This window comes from Cynara cardunculus, assembly GCF_001531365.2.
Source record: "Cynara cardunculus var. scolymus isolate 2C chromosome LG 2, CcrdV1, whole genome shotgun sequence".
Taxonomy (NCBI): Eukaryota; Viridiplantae; Streptophyta; class Magnoliopsida; order Asterales; family Asteraceae; genus Cynara; species Cynara cardunculus.
Window position 1 is genome coordinate 58,464,499 of NC_037529.1, and position 18,507 is coordinate 58,483,005.

Sequence of the window (18,507 nt, forward strand, 5' to 3'; positions counted from 1 at the left end):
ACGAAAAAAACAATAATAATAATAATAATAATAATAATAATAATAATAATAATAATAATAATAATAATAATAATAATAATAATAATAATAATAATAAAAAGGAATGTAGACATAATCCGGCTTCTTGTTCAAGCACCTGAGTTCTTATTAGATTTGTAACTGGACAAAAACTTCTGTCCCACATTGCACGTTCTAAAAAACCCAACATGAATCTCAACAAAAACTTCAATTGTGGATGCTCTAAGAATTACCAATCATACTTACCTATGGGTATATAAAATGGGGATAGTTTATGATCAAGTTTGGGGGAAATCAGGTTGGGCGGGTTTAGGCAGGTAAATCGGGTTGGGAAAAAACTGATCACATCATGGAGCTGAGTAGGGATGCTCAAAAACCCGACCAACCCAATACGAAATAACTCAACCCGAAGCAATCTGATATCTAATCGAGTTGTAAAATTTTCAAATCGTAGGTATTGAGTTGATATTGAGTTACTATTATTTGAACTCAACTCAACCCGATGAACTCGATATCTTTTTATTTCTTTGATTTAATATGATTGTTGAGTTTCAATTACATTACCACGTACGCTTTTCATATATATACATATTTTCAATTTATTCTCCATCTCTGTATGTTCAGTAATTGTGAACATATATATGTAAATTGAGAAAGTTAATTGAATGTGATATAAATAAGAAGCATGGATAAGTTGTAACAAATCATTGATGAGGAAAAAGAAACTATGAGCATAGAAAATACATATTCAAGGTTAGATGAATATTTTAATGTACCAAAGTATCAACCTGATCAATCCGTACGGTTTGGTTTGGTTTGGGTTGGGTTGGATTAGGTTAAGATTTTTCAAGATTTTCAAACCGTAAACGTTGGGTTATTTAAATATCTTCAACCCGATCAATCCAACCCATAAACACCCCTACAGTTAGGGGTTGGGACGATGACCTGCATTGCAGCACCACATACAAAACATAAAGAAATCAGATCCCTGCAAGGGTATGAAGTCAAATATAGAAGACTAAAATCTAAAATATATATATATATATATATATATACACACATGAATGGATGTCAGAATGGGAGTTAAGAGTGGAGAGTTGGGAATGTTGGCTTGTTGGGACGATGGCATGCATATGGGGCACAAGAGTACACCACATCTAAAATATAAAAATGAGATAACTGTATGCATAATTACATAGAGGGTAGAGCCATGAAGATAGCTAAACATGTGGCATGATGAATGAGAAGAGACCACGACATGCATACAAATGAAATCACTGTTTATTGCATGCATTCTATAATCCCATACCATGATCAATAATGAATTCATGATTCTAAATCCAATCATTTAAAATTTTCAATGCATCATGCAACTGTTCACTACTTCAGTACATCTGTATATGTTAATGCAAACTAATCTAGAATTTTAGGTTACTATCTTATTGGATATTCAGACCAGTTCTACATTCCTGTTTATTCCTCGGATATCTTCTTTATTTTCGAATATCAAGAAAATGTGGCATTTTCGGTTTGGGTGCGATCGAGTTAATTTGGTTAGGTCGGGTTTCACACACCCTTGCTTACCAAACCAGATAAGATTCTCAACCATCAAAATAAGGGTCCACTTTCAAAAGTAAATACACACTCTCTACATCAACAAAGGTAAAGTTCTGGTTTAATCAATTAAAAGTACATAGAATACATTGAAAAGTCTATAGTACAAGTCATGAGAGCAAAAAGATTATGTCAATGTAACCCAAAGGTCAATGCAGGTCAAAGTCTCATCAAAAATAAAATATATACATAAATATTTGGCATATATACTCCAAAAAAAAGAAGATTTGGATTTAGGATGTAGTTGGAACAAGCGTTATCATGGAACAGCATGATAGATATGATAGATGGTATGCAATAAAGCAGGATGCAAAAGTTGAATTGAGGGGGTTAGTGTTATTATGAACCAAGCAGCTTCTTCCATCGAGCGTATCCAAGAACGAGAAGAAAGAGCAAGAAAGAAACGGCCGTAATCCCTGCAACAAACTGCTGGAATATCCCCTCGATGTCATATAGACGACAAGGGATGTTCATGCCAAACCATCCTGCCACCAGGGTCTCGAAGGCTACAGCAAATGACGCTATAGTTAACGTCAACTGCAGTTGAATAAGCTCGTTACGTTGGTTGTCCAATTGAATGTTCACATAGTCCTCTGTGTCGTCAATGTACTCACGAACCTACACCAATTTTTTAACAACAAAAGTATTAATGTCTTCTCTTTGTTATAAAAAGCCAAACAGACCCAGTATATACGCTCAGAAGCAGGGTCTGGGAAGAAAGGGTAGAATGTCTGTTTCCATGAAGACCCCCAACTTGTACCAAAGGTAAATGGTCGTTATATATAAACACAATTGCTCAGTTGTCTTGCTTTATGCCAAAAACATTCATTTTATTAAGCACCAACCGGAAAATTCACTTACTTTTTGGCTGAAAATGGCAGATAACAAGTGATTGGAGCATGATATATTGTGGTCAAATATATACATTCATTAATAAAGTGGCCAAAACTTATTTTTAAAATATTTGTTATTTTTACTCACCGATAAGATTTTGTTACGAGTTCCATCAAGTTGCATGAAATAAGCCTCGAGCAACATCTCCAGATCCTCAACATCATTGTCACTCATATTTATGCTTGTCAGCATACTTACACTCTTGACAGAACTAAGTCGGCGTAGATGGTGTGCACTATTGGTGTGGCTATTAGAACCTACACCTCCCAACAAAGTCTCACTTTGTTGATTCTGTAACCATTTCCTTGTTAGATACAACTGCGTCATATCTTCGTCGTCATCTAGAAGATGTTCAAGTTCATCTCTTACCTGAAACCAGATAGATAACTTTATCTTCATTGTAAATCTGATCAAACAAACATATAAAAACAGCTATTACTTTTACGGTAATATGATATCAGATGGTTCAAATTATGAAAGTCTATTACCGACTTTTCTAGAAACAATAATATGTGACTGATTCTCATAGCGGCCTAGCTATTCTCTGATCAGGCATGAAAAATCTCAAATCACTTTAAAAAGAAATGTGTCATATGATCTACTATTTATTTGTAATGAGGTTGTCGTGTTGATAGTCGACTATGTTCCTAGTTCGTGAAGACGGAGAATGCTAGGATCTCAAGGAAGCAGTGTATAACAACATTTGGTGCTGCGGATTACAAGTTAGTGAATTCTTCCTAACAGTAACGTAAAGTTGATGGCTGGTACTTTGACAATCAGACCATAACGCCTCCTGACACAAGAGAACAGGGCTGTGTTCCTACCATGATGATAGACATCTTAGCCAAGGGTGCTTCTTGGTATGTGGAAATTTACTGGTTGAAGATATACAAACCAAAGGTCCTCTACTTTTTCTCTTTTAGGTTAACCTTTCCAACTCTCTTGTTTGAGTTGTTTCTACTTCTTCATACGAAACTCATACTGCTTTCAAACAGATTTTGTTTTACAGTTCTAAGCAAATGTGACCATGTGAGACATTTAACAAATTAACAAATTACAACATAATAGATAGAGTGGTTGTTAGTAACCCAAGTCTCCTAATAGCATATGACAGATAAAATCATGACATGAACAGAAACCACTGACAAGTCAAAAAATTGCAGCATTGTTTTAAGTGTAGATCTGAACTCAAAGAAAAACACTTGCCAAACTAATGTGCTATCTTTTAAGTACTAGTTGTGTACCCATGCAATGCGGCGAGAGCCATGAATTTTAACGATTTTGAAGTTTCACTGGTTTTATAAGATAAGATTTAACGATGATATAGGTTACACTTAGTCTTTGCATATTAATACAATTTGAATAAATAAGAGTTATGGTTCCAATTACAGACTATCGATGAAAAAAATTGTATGACAGTTTAAAATCCAATATATTCAAAATCCAACATATTTAAACGACTCCACAAATGTATTCGATTTACACCAAGAACAAAGAACCAAGAAACTTGAGTTTTAAGGTAAACACTCAAAACCAATAAAAAAAACTACAAATTTGGCAGATCATAAGCCATGAAAAAACAAAAAAAGATGGGTTTTAGAATGAAATTTCAACTGCTTRCCCTCTTTCTTGTCCAGAAACTCAGATTAAGGTTGAATTAATACATGTATATATATATTTCAAAAAAACCCAAGAACATATTAATTCAAAACATATTATACAGTGCAATTTAGACAGCCTAACCCCAAAATCTATAGTATATATATATATAAATAAATAACTATAAAAGTATAAATCGTAAATATTAAAAATATTTTTTCACAGTATATATAATATAAAATAATATAATTAAGTCAAAAACTATTCAATATTGGACTAATTTCGAAGGTATTAACGAAACGATTATAATGGTGTAACTTGTTAAAAATAAACTGTATCTTTTAAACATGTTTTAATTGATATACGATTATGTATGTTAATTTAATAAAGGTTAAAATGAAACATTTAAAAGTAAAGGACGTAAAGTAAATTAATTAATTAATTAATTATAGGGGTATAAAGTGTAAATTTAAAATTATAATTTTTAAAAAAATCGGTTGTAAGAGGGTGAGTGTATGTGAGGAGGGGGGTAAAAAAGTGAAAAAGTGAATATAAAGGGTATTTTGGTCATTTAGTGTTTTAAGACTTTAAGACTTTTACTAAATTTGCTTAATAAGATAGTATAGATGTAACACCCACCCAAGGTCCGATTACCCTCGGAGCACCTACAATATGCCTCACAAGAGTAAGTAGAACCAGAGGGAGGCAACCAAAATGATCCCATGGGGGTTTATCATTGATACTATGGCGTAGATGGGATTCCTAGCCCCAAATAGTGTATACAGCAAGTCATCATCCACAACCAACACTCTCATTGTGGAATAAAGAAGCCCCAAGTAACTCAGCTGAGATCACCTCGTGAGATGGTGACTTTTGGTTCCAATTTTTGTCATTTAACTCAATGGTCAACTGTATCTGCCTTGACATATGAACCAGGTGGCACCAACAATTTTCTTTATTTTCCCATCCAAAACCATGATTACTCCATAGAAACAAAATCAAATGCCAAATACTATGATAAAGCCACAAAAAGTTCCATGAAAAGATATAAAAATAGAATCCCAAGAGTTTGCTTTGCAAATGATACATTGGGTCATAAACACAAGGCAATTACTCATTGAAAAGAATATACTCAATTCACTCAACCAAAATTCTGCCATATTAGCACTACCAGATTGAGATTAGATTTTAAATCAAAGCACCGTTAATTAATGAACCAGACCACAACAGAACCACTGCTGTGATAGAACAGGAATTAACTACTAAACACAGCAGACTAGAATACTAGATCAGACAAATAAGGGGCAGCACAGCAGCCGCGAAGCAAGAGTTCTACATTCCTACGTTAGACCAGCAACAACTCCAAACATGGATTGTATCAATACAAAGCTGCGAATAAAAAAACCTCCATGGGGTTTCACTCTGACGTGCAAATCGAAGGTGCTTCAGAAAAGACACAGGTCGATACCTATTGAGTACATCAGAAATGATGAGCAGGAAAAAATTGTGTGGGTTGATGAACCAGTAGAGGGCAGAGATCAGAAAGGACAAGACACACAACTCTCACGAAAGATAAACTGAAGCAAAAGGTTGTGAAGTGCCTTTAGCACACCAATGGGTTATGCAAATGAATCACAAGAATTTAAGGGATTTAATGGTGCACTATGTGATGATCTGGCAGATGATAATGCCAGAGAAAGAGCAAAAACATCTGTTGACAGCATCGCTGACAGTGACCGAAGAGGGAAAGCACACAATGCAGGAAGGACTATCTAGGCAGCAGCAGCATCTGGTGGGGGCCTACAGTTGTGTTACTTGTGTATCCAGAGTAGCAGTTCCGATACCCATGCAAAAAGGGGTTTTCAAATCTGTGTATTTTAAACAGCAAAATTGGAGCATCTAAAGTACATAACTGGGCTATAGGCTTTGCATAAAGTAATTCAAAATGAAATATAGAACAAAAATAATAAATGTTGTATATCTCTAACACCATTGATACTACTATTCATGGGATACGCAGGCTATGATGTAAGGGCAGTTTCCATCTAATATAATCAAGCAACAAAAAAGATCCAAACACATAATTTATAGATTTCTCATTGTATCGGTGCAGTTATGTCTTCGATTCAATTTATAGGCCATGCTTTTTTATCATTGCATGGTTAATTTAGCTATCCGAAAGTTATTGCATAATTGTGCTGTTGTTTTAGAATTAATCTATAGATTTTGTTCTTTTTTTACTTAACAAAATGAAATAAACAAACAGATATCATGTCGCTACTTATCTCACAACAAAATGCATGTAGCAAAATATTCCATTTAGTCATTACTCGTGACCATCAGGTCGGAAACTCAGGTAATCAGGACCAGGCTGGATCAATCTTTTCTAAAACCCAGCAGCCAGGTCAGGATATACACAGATGGTGCACCCTTAATTAGAAAATAGATGGAACGACAACAAAATTTCAGAACCCAAATTAAGCAAAAAAGAAGAGGAGCATTAATAGAAAATACCTTTTGTACCCGTGCAAGCAAACGAGTAAGGTTGCTTTTCAAACTACGAACTTGCTCAAGATTCTTGGTGCTGACATTCTTAGCCAGTTCATCTAGAACAGGATAAGCATCCCTCTCAAGATCTGCCACACTCGAGTCCAAATAAGTACACACTACCTCCAATGCAATCTCCAAAACTTGAAATTCAAATGGAAGCTCAGCTTGCAAACCGTCGGCAGTTTCAGTTACAGGTAGCCATCTTCCAGAAGCAGGTAAGTTTGATTCCGTATCACGTAATGCAAGTTGATGGCTGCCTTGGGTACCAGAAGTATTGAAATGGTTTTTACGAGAAAGTTGATGCCTCAATTGATCCACAAATGGAAGAACCTCCTGACGTAAAGGATCAAGCAAAAGTACTTCTTCTGCCGTGACTATGGCCTTTATATATTCCAAATTAACAACCATTGCCTTCTCCCTAGCTGCATGAACAAGTAAGGTGTTAAAGATTTACTTTTTGCTTCAAATCACTCTCCCACAAAAGAAGCAGAGCAACAAAAGAAGTATGTGCAAGAGTACTCAGCAGACACACACACAGACAGCACTCTTATTAACTGAGATGATTGTCGACAAATATATGAACTGAAGATATTAGACAATGAAACACATGTGAATAGCCAGTTGGCCACAAATTGGAGGATTCTGTAACAAAATCAGGTATACATGGTTACACAGGAAACCAAATTTTTACGATAGCTTGTGCCTCGACATCTCGTTGACACTTGACAGAATTACTTATGTTTAGCCCAAGAACTCTAGCATTCCACATACTGGTTCAAGGAAGTTTACAAATCTAAAAAAAATGTATTTTAAGGTCAAATGAAGCTAAATTTTGTTCAGGGAACATGTTAATAAGCATCATAGACATGGAGCACGAAAAAAAACCTGTAGCTACTAAGTTTGCAGCTCAAAGAAAAGTATTTGTGGTGTACATAGTATTTAGCTAAGAGAACTGCCCATTTTTTATTCATGTTTTCATTTCTTTCACCCATCAAGTACTTCCTTCTGCTTTCTTCATTAATATAGCTTACATCCCTCCCTTTCTTCTGTCAAACATATATATAAATATATATACACATCATGCACACACAAACACAAAAAGATCATTACTAATACTAGAGAAAAACTCTCAGTGGCTTATAGACTGTCCTCTGTGCTTGATGCTTACAGCAGAAGATATTCTTATGGTTGCAAATACTTTATAATTCCTCGTAAAGAGTTACTCTAAAGCCTAAATATCCTACTTACCATGATATATTTCTCTTCGCTACAGATGATATGCAAGCAAATCCACATAAGATTGGGTTTTTCATAGCATAAATATATATGGTAAAAGAGCTTTAGGGACTCAAGTGAGCTATAACAAAGCAAAATTGTTACAAACATTTTCTATAGTATACAAGTGTAATGGTATAAAGATAACATCACATAACACGCAGCATACCATCCCACTATATAGATAATTAGAATGCAGGCCTAGCACTCCCACACAAATAAACACTAAATAACTGCAAGCCTGCAAGAAAAAGATTGGAGTAACATTCAAACCCATCAGTCAAGCTTCCCATGTATTAAACAATCCCCTTCATTGTCTCAATTTCCCAGATTTGACAAAAAAAAAAAAAAAAGACAAAGATCATCCATTCATATTCCATTTTGGATGTACATATTCCACATTCTTAGTTCAAGGCCAGAAGAGTTATAGTTGATGGACGAAAACGTGATTTTCCATTGAATTTAATCTACATGGTATTGAATTTCTTTTTCAATTAATTTTAGCGCATTATGTAGAGATTTTCTTTCTTAATGTACCCACCACCTATGTAAACAATGTAACCTATCTAGATCACTAAACACCATTTGATTGATTGTTCTCTTTTTTCCCATGTTAGTCAAACTGCCATCATACATATATGTGGTACATTGGCTTTTCAGTTTCTCTTTTTGAGTGGAAATAGGATAAGCATAATACACCAGCCTCACGGTACTGTAGTGCATCTATATCTAGCATGCGTTTAGACTTTAGAAAAGAAAGCAAACGAGTGTGTGTTTGTGTGTGTTCTTTGCATGTAGATGAACCTGGATTCAACATTTAAGGACGCTTTATTAAAATCACAAAGACTATAAAGCATGGTTCTAACAAGCAAATAAGGCTTACGCCTCGAGGCGAGGCGGCCCAAAATTGCACCTGAGGCAGGGCCTCTCAAGCCTCGGATGAGACTTACGCGTCCGTGGTCTGAGGCGGTGACCGAGGCAGTGAGGGGGTGGAGAAGTGTACGCCTCTCTACAGAGGCTAAATGATTTAAAAATATGACTGCAACTTTCTCGAGTTCTAACTTTTGCGAGTTTTCTCTGGTGCTCCTAAGCCCTATATGCTACTCGGCTGTTGTCCTTTGTGAGTTCTAGCTTTCCCATTCTCCTCTTCAATTCTTGTCCAGTTCACCAGAGTATCACATATATTTATATGCACTTTTATACTTAGTCTCTGAAGGTCCCACTTTGTTGACATATTAATATTTTTTCTTTACGTGTCGTGAGCAATATTAATACATACATACATACATACATGTATATATAGTTAATTAGTAGATTGATATATTTTTTTCATTGTTACTATTTCTATATTTCGTGACTGAGAAAAGTGTGTAGATTCTTTTAGTAATTTAGTATGATATATATTGCATGTGTGTGTGTGTGTATATATATATATATATATTTGTGTAGTGTTTATATACATATTTTGGTGTATATATATTTCCGCCTTGGGGACGCCTCTAGGGTTACTCCTCGTCAAGGGAGAATGCCTCGAGTCCCTTTTCCACCTTAAAAACCTTGCTATAAAGTGGGTCTGAACAGCAAAAGCAGCCTGACACAAGAACAAGTTCGGAGTTTTTCTTACCCTCTAGTAGTTAAAACTGAATCTGCTACCATTGTGCACAAAAAAACCAACCACCTCTAAAAAAAAGGTGAAAACTATAAGGTATTCACTAGGTTCTCTACATCAACACAACCAACCCATAAATTAGATGATAAAATAAATATGACAAAAGAAGTTAACATGACTAAGAGCAACTCCAATCGAACGGCAAAACCCTAGTTTTGCCGTACGCCAAAAACACCAAAGTTTTGCCGAAGGAAGGAAATGAAAGGCAAATTTGCCGTGGAAGAGATGGACGGCAAAAGGTTGGAGTTAAGAGTTTTTTTTGGTGTTTATGGGCCCACCTATTTGGTGTTTTTTTGGTGTGAAGGTTGGAGCTGCCCTAAGCACACGACTAGAAGACGGATCCAGCAGATAAACTAGAAGATCCTGTCTAATGGCTAGACAGAATTGCTAGCAGCCTAGCACAACTAGATAATGTTCTAACTTCAATTAAGCATGTAATACTGATATCAGAAATCTATTATCGGTTTCACAAATGTTGCATCTTATTGCAAGTGAATTTCAGTAGAGAGCTGCAGTTCAGCATGAGGTTATCATAGAAAGTAGCCCTAATAACAGAAGCGTAAATCAAAGCAATTACCAAGGATATTGGAGGAGTTAGAGAAAATAGGACCAAGAATCCTCAAATCCCTAGCCGGAATACCCGCCCGCTTAATGATCGTGCTCTTATCACACTCAAACAGTTCTGATTCACCAGACCTATCGAACCGCATCCACAACCTCGCTCCACCAGCCTTCTTCTTGGGTTTCGCCACCGCAACCACCATTGGTTTCCCGGGCCCAGCCGGCTCCCGCACATCTCCTACGTTAGCCGGCGAAGAAGGAGACGGCGTATTGGCCGATTGGTTCGACAGAAGCAAAGAAGATTCGCCTACCTTCTTCGTGGTCCGGCGACGCCTGGTTGTGCTGCTGCTGCTACTGCTACTGCTTCGGCGAAACGAGAATGGGTTCCCCTTCCCCATTCTCTATCTCCCCTCCCTTCAAACCCTCTAATAGATGTCAATCGAAGTGCTCCTTTTTTACAATAAATATCGATGATAAACAGATGGGGTTGAATCTTTGTTCCTCCGATTCTGTCTCTTAACAATTTAATATAATGTATCGATCAAATCAATGGAGCAACCGTGATGGAGGAGAGAGGTGGGAGAAGAATCGTCGTCTCCAGCTTGTTCTTCTCCTTCCTCTTCCATAAAATACAGAAAAAGGAGAATGTTCGATTCCAGTGACGAGAATGTTCGATTCGCTTATCCCTAAACTTATGGGGTTGCGGATGTGCCGATGAGGGTTTCTGTCATATTATTTCGGATTTACAGCGGTAACCTAAACCCGGCCCCCTTAAATCATTCATTAATAATTACAGATTTAGTCCCTATGGTTATATAAGAATTACGAATTGGATCCTCCAAATAAAATAGTTACATGTCCAGTTATTATGGTTTCACTTTTATTAGGAATGAGCTCCCTTGTCCTAACCTCATTAACATTTGCTCTATTTAATCAGGGGCAATATGGTCCTTTTACTTTTTTCCTTTTAAAAACATAAAAAGAATATTATATATGAGTGTATATACAGCTCATGTCGTCCCTCTCAAAAAAATCTTCGTTAACCGATATCGTTCATTTTCTTCACTGCCCTCCCTTATGCGGTTCTGCCTATCTCCAGCCACTGCCACCAGACAATGCGACTACAACTTGTGTTAAGTATTTCATATAACCATTAGCAAGTGTAATGAGACAGAAGAGTACAAGTTCTCATATGCATATTAGGATGTGTTCATGAGGCATTCACTAATCTTATGTGTGTCGATGGGAAGGTGGGGTTAAGATGATAGTGATCAACTAATCTTCATTCATTGATCTTTATGTGTTGTTTTAAATAAAAAGATTGCATGCTTTGAGAAAAGAGCAGTTGAAAATGATTTATACACTAAATGTGACACTCGTAAGGATGAAATTGCATATCTATGATAAGTATTATCCTCTTTTCAATTGTCTCGAATCCCTTTTATAAAAGATATCTCGTATCTTTTCTTGTTGCTCCCATCCTTTGAACTCTTCCTCCCATAGAAGTCTCACAACTACGAATCAAAGTAAGTCTTTTGGTGGGATGATATGATCAAGAACGAGGAAAGCTCCAGCATGTATTTTGAAGGGTTCAGCCAAGAGGAATATTGAACATTTTCAACCTCCAATATGATTGAGATGAAGGATTTTATGTTTGAGACAACGAGAGCAGGATGGTACGAGGACGATTGATTGTTGGGAATGACGGATGGATGATAGACGAAGGAGGGAGGAGCAAAACGAAGAAAGAACGTTGGTTGGTGGCTGTGTTAAACGCGACAGATTTGTACTGCCGTAAAGAGGAGGGAATTAGGGTTATGTGCTCTGATACCATAAAAGTGTTTCACCGCGAATTCCCAAATTCTTATTCCCTCCATATTTATCTATAAAAGCATCCCTTGGACCCCTTGATTTACTGCCATGATTATAGGGATCACTGTCTACAAATAAAGGGTGCTAATCAAGGGAATAGAATATACATATCTATTTTCATGCCTATCACAAATATATCGCAAGTATATCTTTATCAACTTTATCTAGCTCCTTATATCAATATTCTTAAAGTGCATTTTTGTTAATAGCTATAAATTCTTTTCTCCATGGGCAGGGTTCATCTACTCGAATCAATAGGAATGTCGTAGATCGTAATCCAATTTCTAAGAAAAATTGCCTAAAAACAAAAAAAAAATTCTAAAGGGTTATTCACGGGTGCAAGATTGACCTTCCAATGATATTTTTGATACTATCCCAAGCTTTTCTAACATCGACTGGTTCTGTGTTTCTTGAAATGGATGGAATTCTTTTTTAAGAACATATCGTTGAATTTTATTCTGGATTAAAGTTCGTGGAGTCTAACTTTGTGGGTTTGGATCTTTATGGTCGTTCCTTTGAATGGCCCTAGGCCATGTTTTTTAATATTCTAGAAATACCAATGCATGACGATAAATTTCAAACAATATACATGTCTTTTTTTTTTTTTAAATCTGGATAATCGTCATGGTCACGAAAAGATTCTTAAATGGTCAAGAGCTTCCTTATGTCTCAAAATCTATTCCAGACATGTGTCTTTTGGATCAGAAAAGGTTTTGGCATAAAATCATTCTCAATAACATCTCAACCGATCTTGACTCGGAAACTGTGAATATCATCCAAGCCTACATTCTCTTTTGCTTGAACCAAGGAATTCGTCTAGATGCAAGTAGCATTGTGATGATGGGAATGGAAAACGTTAAAGAATTCCTTGCAAAATGACTTACGATAGGGAGACTTTTTATTTACCTTAATCTCTCGAAATGTCCCTAGAGACTTGGATCCAACTTCACTATCGCTTCTTTCATTCATTCAAATGTACACGAAAAAACGATTTCTTTATGACTCCTTTTTTTAAATAAAAAAAGGCGCTTTATGTTTTAAAGTAAACTCCAAGTGCATGGTATGACAGTACTTTGTTTGTAAAGCATGTTCATAATGATATTGCAGTTGTGCAAGTTTATGTTGATGATATTATTTTTGGTTCTACAAATGAAAAACTTTTTTTTGAAGTATATAATATTTATATACGGCAAATAGAATAAATAAACTCACACACCCTCCTCACATTTGGTGAGGCTTGAACCCTTGACCTCCTAAAAAGCCAAGGACTCACATACCGCTAGGCCGAAGACCCTTTGGAATGGAAAAAAAAAACTTTGCAATGAATTTTTTGCAATGAATTTTCTACAAAAATGACAAGTGAAATTGGAATGAGCATAATGGGAGAATTAAAATTCTTCTTACGATCGCAAATAAAACAAGTTGAAAATGGGACTTTTATAAGCCAATCAAAATATTACAAAGACGTATTGAAGAAATTTAATTTCGAAAATATCAAACATGTTGAAACTCCGGTGACCATTAATTTGAAATTATCTCGTGATGAGGAGGGCAACGATTTTAATGAAACAAATTATCGTGGAATGATTGGTAGTTTACTTTATCTAACTGCTAGTAGACCGAATATCATGTATAATGTGTGTTTATGTGCTCGTTTCTAATCTTCGCCTAAACAATATCACTATGAAGCCGTCAAGCGATCTTTAGATATCTTAGAGGTACAATGATTCTCGGATTATGGTATGCAAAGAAACCCGAATTGGAGGTAATTTGCTTCACCGATTCCGATCTTGGTGGGTCAATGGTTGATCGAAAGAGCACTAGTAGAGTATGTGCCTTTATAGGTCTCTCCCTTGTGTCTTCGTTCACCGAGAAACAACAATCCTTAGCATTGTATGCTATCGAAGCGGAATATATAGCCGTCACTAGTGCATGTGCTCAAGTACTTTTGATGAATTACCGATATTGAGGTACAATTGACCAAAGCTCCAATTATGTGTGATAATTCAAGTTCCATAAAATTAAATAAAAACCCAATATTACATTCTCGAACCAAACATATTGACATCCGACACCATTTTTAAAAGATAATGTTCAAAACAGCCAAATCGTACTTGAAAAAATCAATTCTAAAGATAATTTGGCCGATATTTTTACTAAAGCCTTAAACAAAAATAAGTTTTTCAAACTAAAATCTGGTTTAGGCATGTTTGTTGCTCCCAATTTTATGCATATTCTAAGGGGGAGCATCTCTTGAGGGGCAGCCTAGCGTCTTTCACGATCCTTTTTGCTTCGAAAAAAGGAGAGAAATTGTGTATGCTCTCATGTTTAACGGTTGCGTTTATCACCGTCAAATGGAGAGATTGTTGGTGCAAGTGTATCACATCTCTATAAATGTGTTGAATGATTCCAAAAAAACCGACTCGTATCTTTATTCAACATTCTATTTCATTGTACATGTTATGTAATATTACGTTCAACAAGTCGATACCTCGAAAAGCGTGTGAAGTCGAACTTGAAGATATATATTGAGAGTGCACAAAGTATTTAAATCTCTGAATCGACAAATAAAATCTTGGTAATGTTGAGTGGCTTTCCTCAAAATCTCTAATAGGGTTCATTACTGATTAATATTTTAAAATTGTTTTTTTTTTTATAAAATATGAGAATAAAACATTTTTTTTATCTTTGACAATTTGAAATAAATCCTTCAAGTAATAATTTGCTATCTTTTTTGAGAATATTTTAAATCTCAACATCTCTCCAGTCATTTATATTTGAGAATATTTTAAATCTCAACATCTCTCCAGTCATTTATATTTGAGAGATCAGAAAAGGAGATTATTGATACCACACAAAGCTTCACTTGATATTCACAATAGTGTAAGTTGAGTATGTGTAAGATCCACTAGACTTCATCTAGCTTGGAAGTGTTAGATTAGTTTCTACTCAAGATTTGCATCTCCATTGTAAAAGATTTGGTTGTACAATGGTTTCGTTCTACCATAAAGAACTCACATATCAGTGGATCGTGTGTGTTGAGGGTGTTCGACAAAGTGGACTAGCCTTTGGTGAACCACTCTGGATTCCGGAGTTTGATCCTTCTTCCCTATCTCTTTATTTTTGTTTGTTTGTTTGGTTGTGTTAAAATGTTAACAAAAGAATTCAATTTGTGTATTGTTACATATCTTCTTAAAATTAATTTAAGATCTTTTTTTAAAGATAAAACAACTCCCCCCAAGGTTGTCCCCATAAATTGTAAATTAAGAATACCTCCACGCTTAGCAGTACATGAATAGAAATAAAGAGGGAGAGGTAGACGTGAATTGAGATAGTGAGGTAGAAACAAGCTTAAAGTTGTGCTCGTGGAACTCCACCCACACCAGACCATTGATTCTTTTGTGTTTCTCGGCGATTTCAACCAAAAGTAGAGAGAGATAGAAGGGAAATCGTTGATTCTTCTTGGTTCATCAATTTCAATGAAATAGGTTTTCATGTTTTCATCATGCGAGTTGTTACATACGGTGGATGAGGGTGGAGAAAAGGGATGGGGTGGTTTCACTAGAGAAAAAAGGATGTGACAGGAGTACCCACAGAGAAGAGGAAGGGAGTCACACGAGATACGATTAATGGTGATCCTTGTTGTGTTGTTGTGAGTGTTAATATGAGGGTAAGAATAAAGTTGTGAGGGTGAGGTTAAGGGTGATGGGTGGTGGGGAAATGGTAGGTAGAGGTGGAGTTGGGTTGCTTTAACGATAAAAGATAAAAAACATAATTATTCTAAATAAAGTAAAGGAAAAAATATTAAAAAGACAAAATTACCCCTTGAGTTAACTAGGTTAACAAATTTCATTAAAGAGAGGACGCAGAGCATACACTTTGGCATACGACAGGTACTAGGAGTGTAATAAACGTGTTTGAGGGACTGCAATAATGACAACCAATAAACCACATGGACCATGAATGTAATTTACCATTCATATAATGTACCATGATACATTTTGATTATGAATTTGATAACTTTTAACTCTAAATCTGATTCATTCTTTGTTCCATTATTTATCCCTTTTGATTGTATTTTATGGGTTTTTAGTGATAGTATTGCATTTAAATACATATTTATAGCCTAAAATCCCTAGTTTTATATGCCTAAATTATGTATTTCAAAGCTGAATCTAAATCTTATGTTGACTAGTGTAAGAAATGTTCCACAATGAGTCAAATCAAAAGTCTAATGACCTTCTAGGCAACTTTGGTTGTAGTGTTAGTCCCTAAGACACTGGTCAGTGCCTTTAGCCGTCCACGCGACTAGGACAGATCGGTTGCTCTCGAACCCGCGTTAGCCACTCTCTCAAAGAAAAAGCATGTGGGCGACCAACACCGGGACCTAGGGTCGCAGACATTATCGGGTAATACGTCTGCAAGGAATAAAATCACATTTTTCAACTTTTAAAGTAGTTTTTATTTCGGGGTTCGACCAAATTCAAGTAGAAAAGCACAAAGGGAGCGACTGGAACATCAAGCATCAATTTCTACTCATTTTTGGTAATTTCTTATTGATTTCAAGTTGTAAACCCCTAGTTTAGCCATGTGTGGCTAGTTTTCACATCCCAACAGTAATTAATCATTTGGTTTTGATGTATTTACTTTGAGATTTCGTTGTAACTTATTGAGACAACTTTATTTGTTGTATTTCTACGTTTAATGTCGATGTTACTTGAATGTTAATTGATTAGGCCAATTAATTGATCTTCTTGTAAATGATTGTTAGTCAAAAGTCTAGATACGTAACTGTGAATTGATTCCTGCAAAAAGTATATGAAGATCTTAGTCACAAAGCGTTGCCCTCTATTGTGACATTCATGCTGCAGCATCAAAATATTACCAAACTTTCAATCTAGAGCACAAAACAAAGTCGATTTCTCCTACTTAGCTCCATACTCAATAAGATACAAATACGATAAAAGACTTAATTTTGAGGTTGGAAAACTAAAACAAAGAGAAATATTAAAATAAGAAGTGATCAAAATGTAATGATTTATTTACTTATCACCTGCCTACAGGACACCAATATATAGAGACATTTTTTACTCACTTAGCGGTTGAGGCTAGTGTGGGGGGGGGGGATCGAAAGCGGGACTTGTTAGTGTACTAGTTGTGTACCCGCGCAATGCGACGGGAGCCGTGAATTTTAACGATTTTGGAGTTTCACTGCTTTTATTAGAGAAGATTTAACGATGATATAAGTTACACTTGGTCTTTACATATTAATACAATTTGAATAAATATGGTTCCAATTACAGTCTATCGATGAAAAAAATTGTATGAACGTTTAAAATCCAATATATTTAAAATCCAACATATTAAATGACTCCACAGATGTGTTCGATTTACACTAAGAGCAAATAATCAAGAGATCGATAGCGAGACCGAGATTTCTAGAGCAATTGAATGGGAGATGAATGAGAAAACTTTTAATAACTCATGATGAATGTCAGTTTAAATCTCACCTTGGGGGATGGGGAGAAGACATAAAGGTATGAGAGGGTGAAGACATGAGTGAAAGGTGTCAAAAGTACCTTGTACTATGTGTTATTTTAATTGTAGATTAAGAGATTTTAAGACTGGATGCATAAAGTAGTGGTACTTAATGCATTATGAGTTGTTTTTAAGACTTTTAAGACTTTGTGCATAAATGTATAGTACTTTATGCATCAAAAATTGTTTTTAAGACTTTTGATAAATTTGGTTTATAAGGTAGTATAGATATGCCCTAAAGCCAATCATTAGATGATTCTGTTTGGACATAAGTAATAAATTGTCCAAATATTATGTTTATGTATTATCTTATGTTATATCTAAATATAATAATAACTTTAGAATAATGTATTCTAAAATGTCTCTAGTCAAGTATTAATTGAGGTTTATGTTGAATTAATATGGTACGACTAGTATATGCAGGGATTCATATGGAGATATAGAATTCACATATGGGTACAAGATAATATCTTGTATACCCGACATGACTCGCTATGAGAACGTTTCATTGGATGTCATATAAATGTCATAGACATTTATCATGTGGTCATTGTACATATAGTCCTTTGACTAGATATCATGGAGTTTGCTCTGTGTTAGTACTTTGATAAATGATTCTATTCATTCCACAACTAGGTGATAGAATGGTTGTTGGGTATATCGTATATCACTTAGTACTAGTAGCATGAATCAAGATATGATTTGTTCCTCTTGGATGACAAGAGTGATATCACAGGGCCTCACGATTGAATAGTGTTAGATCCCATAGTGCAAAATGTAAAAAGTAATGAAAAGCAATAAGTGATGAAGAACCAGAAGACCGATGATGAGATCAAGGCAGAAAAGACTAAGTCTGAATCGATGTAAAGACTAACCAGAGCATCGATGGAAAGACCAACCATCGAACCGATGGACCA

General features: G+C 35.5%; 1 protein-coding gene across 4 annotated transcripts; it reads right to left on the minus strand.

The window, feature by feature from the left end:
* Positions 1-1,671: 1,671 nt before the first annotated feature.
* LOC112506874 (magnesium transporter MRS2-4) lies at positions 1,672-10,855 on the minus strand. 4 transcript variants are annotated; one of them, XM_025111180.1, is made up of 5 exons: positions 10,197-10,855; positions 6,640-7,097; positions 2,896-2,913; positions 2,614-2,817; positions 1,839-2,250 (listed from the first exon to the last, which is right to left on the minus strand). In XM_025111180.1, exons 1-5 carry the CDS (start codon positions 10,576-10,578, stop codon positions 1,972-1,974), a joined length of 1,341 nt encoding a protein of 446 aa, XP_024966948.1. In that variant the 5' UTR covers positions 10,579-10,855; the 3' UTR covers positions 1,839-1,971. The 4 variants fall into 4 exon arrangements, with proteins under 4 accessions (XP_024966946.1, XP_024966948.1, XP_024966949.1 ...); XM_025111178.1 differs by having other exon boundaries at positions 1,672-2,250; positions 2,614-2,913; XM_025111181.1 differs by lacking the exon at positions 2,896-2,913.
* Positions 10,856-18,507: the final 7,652 nt, after the last annotated feature.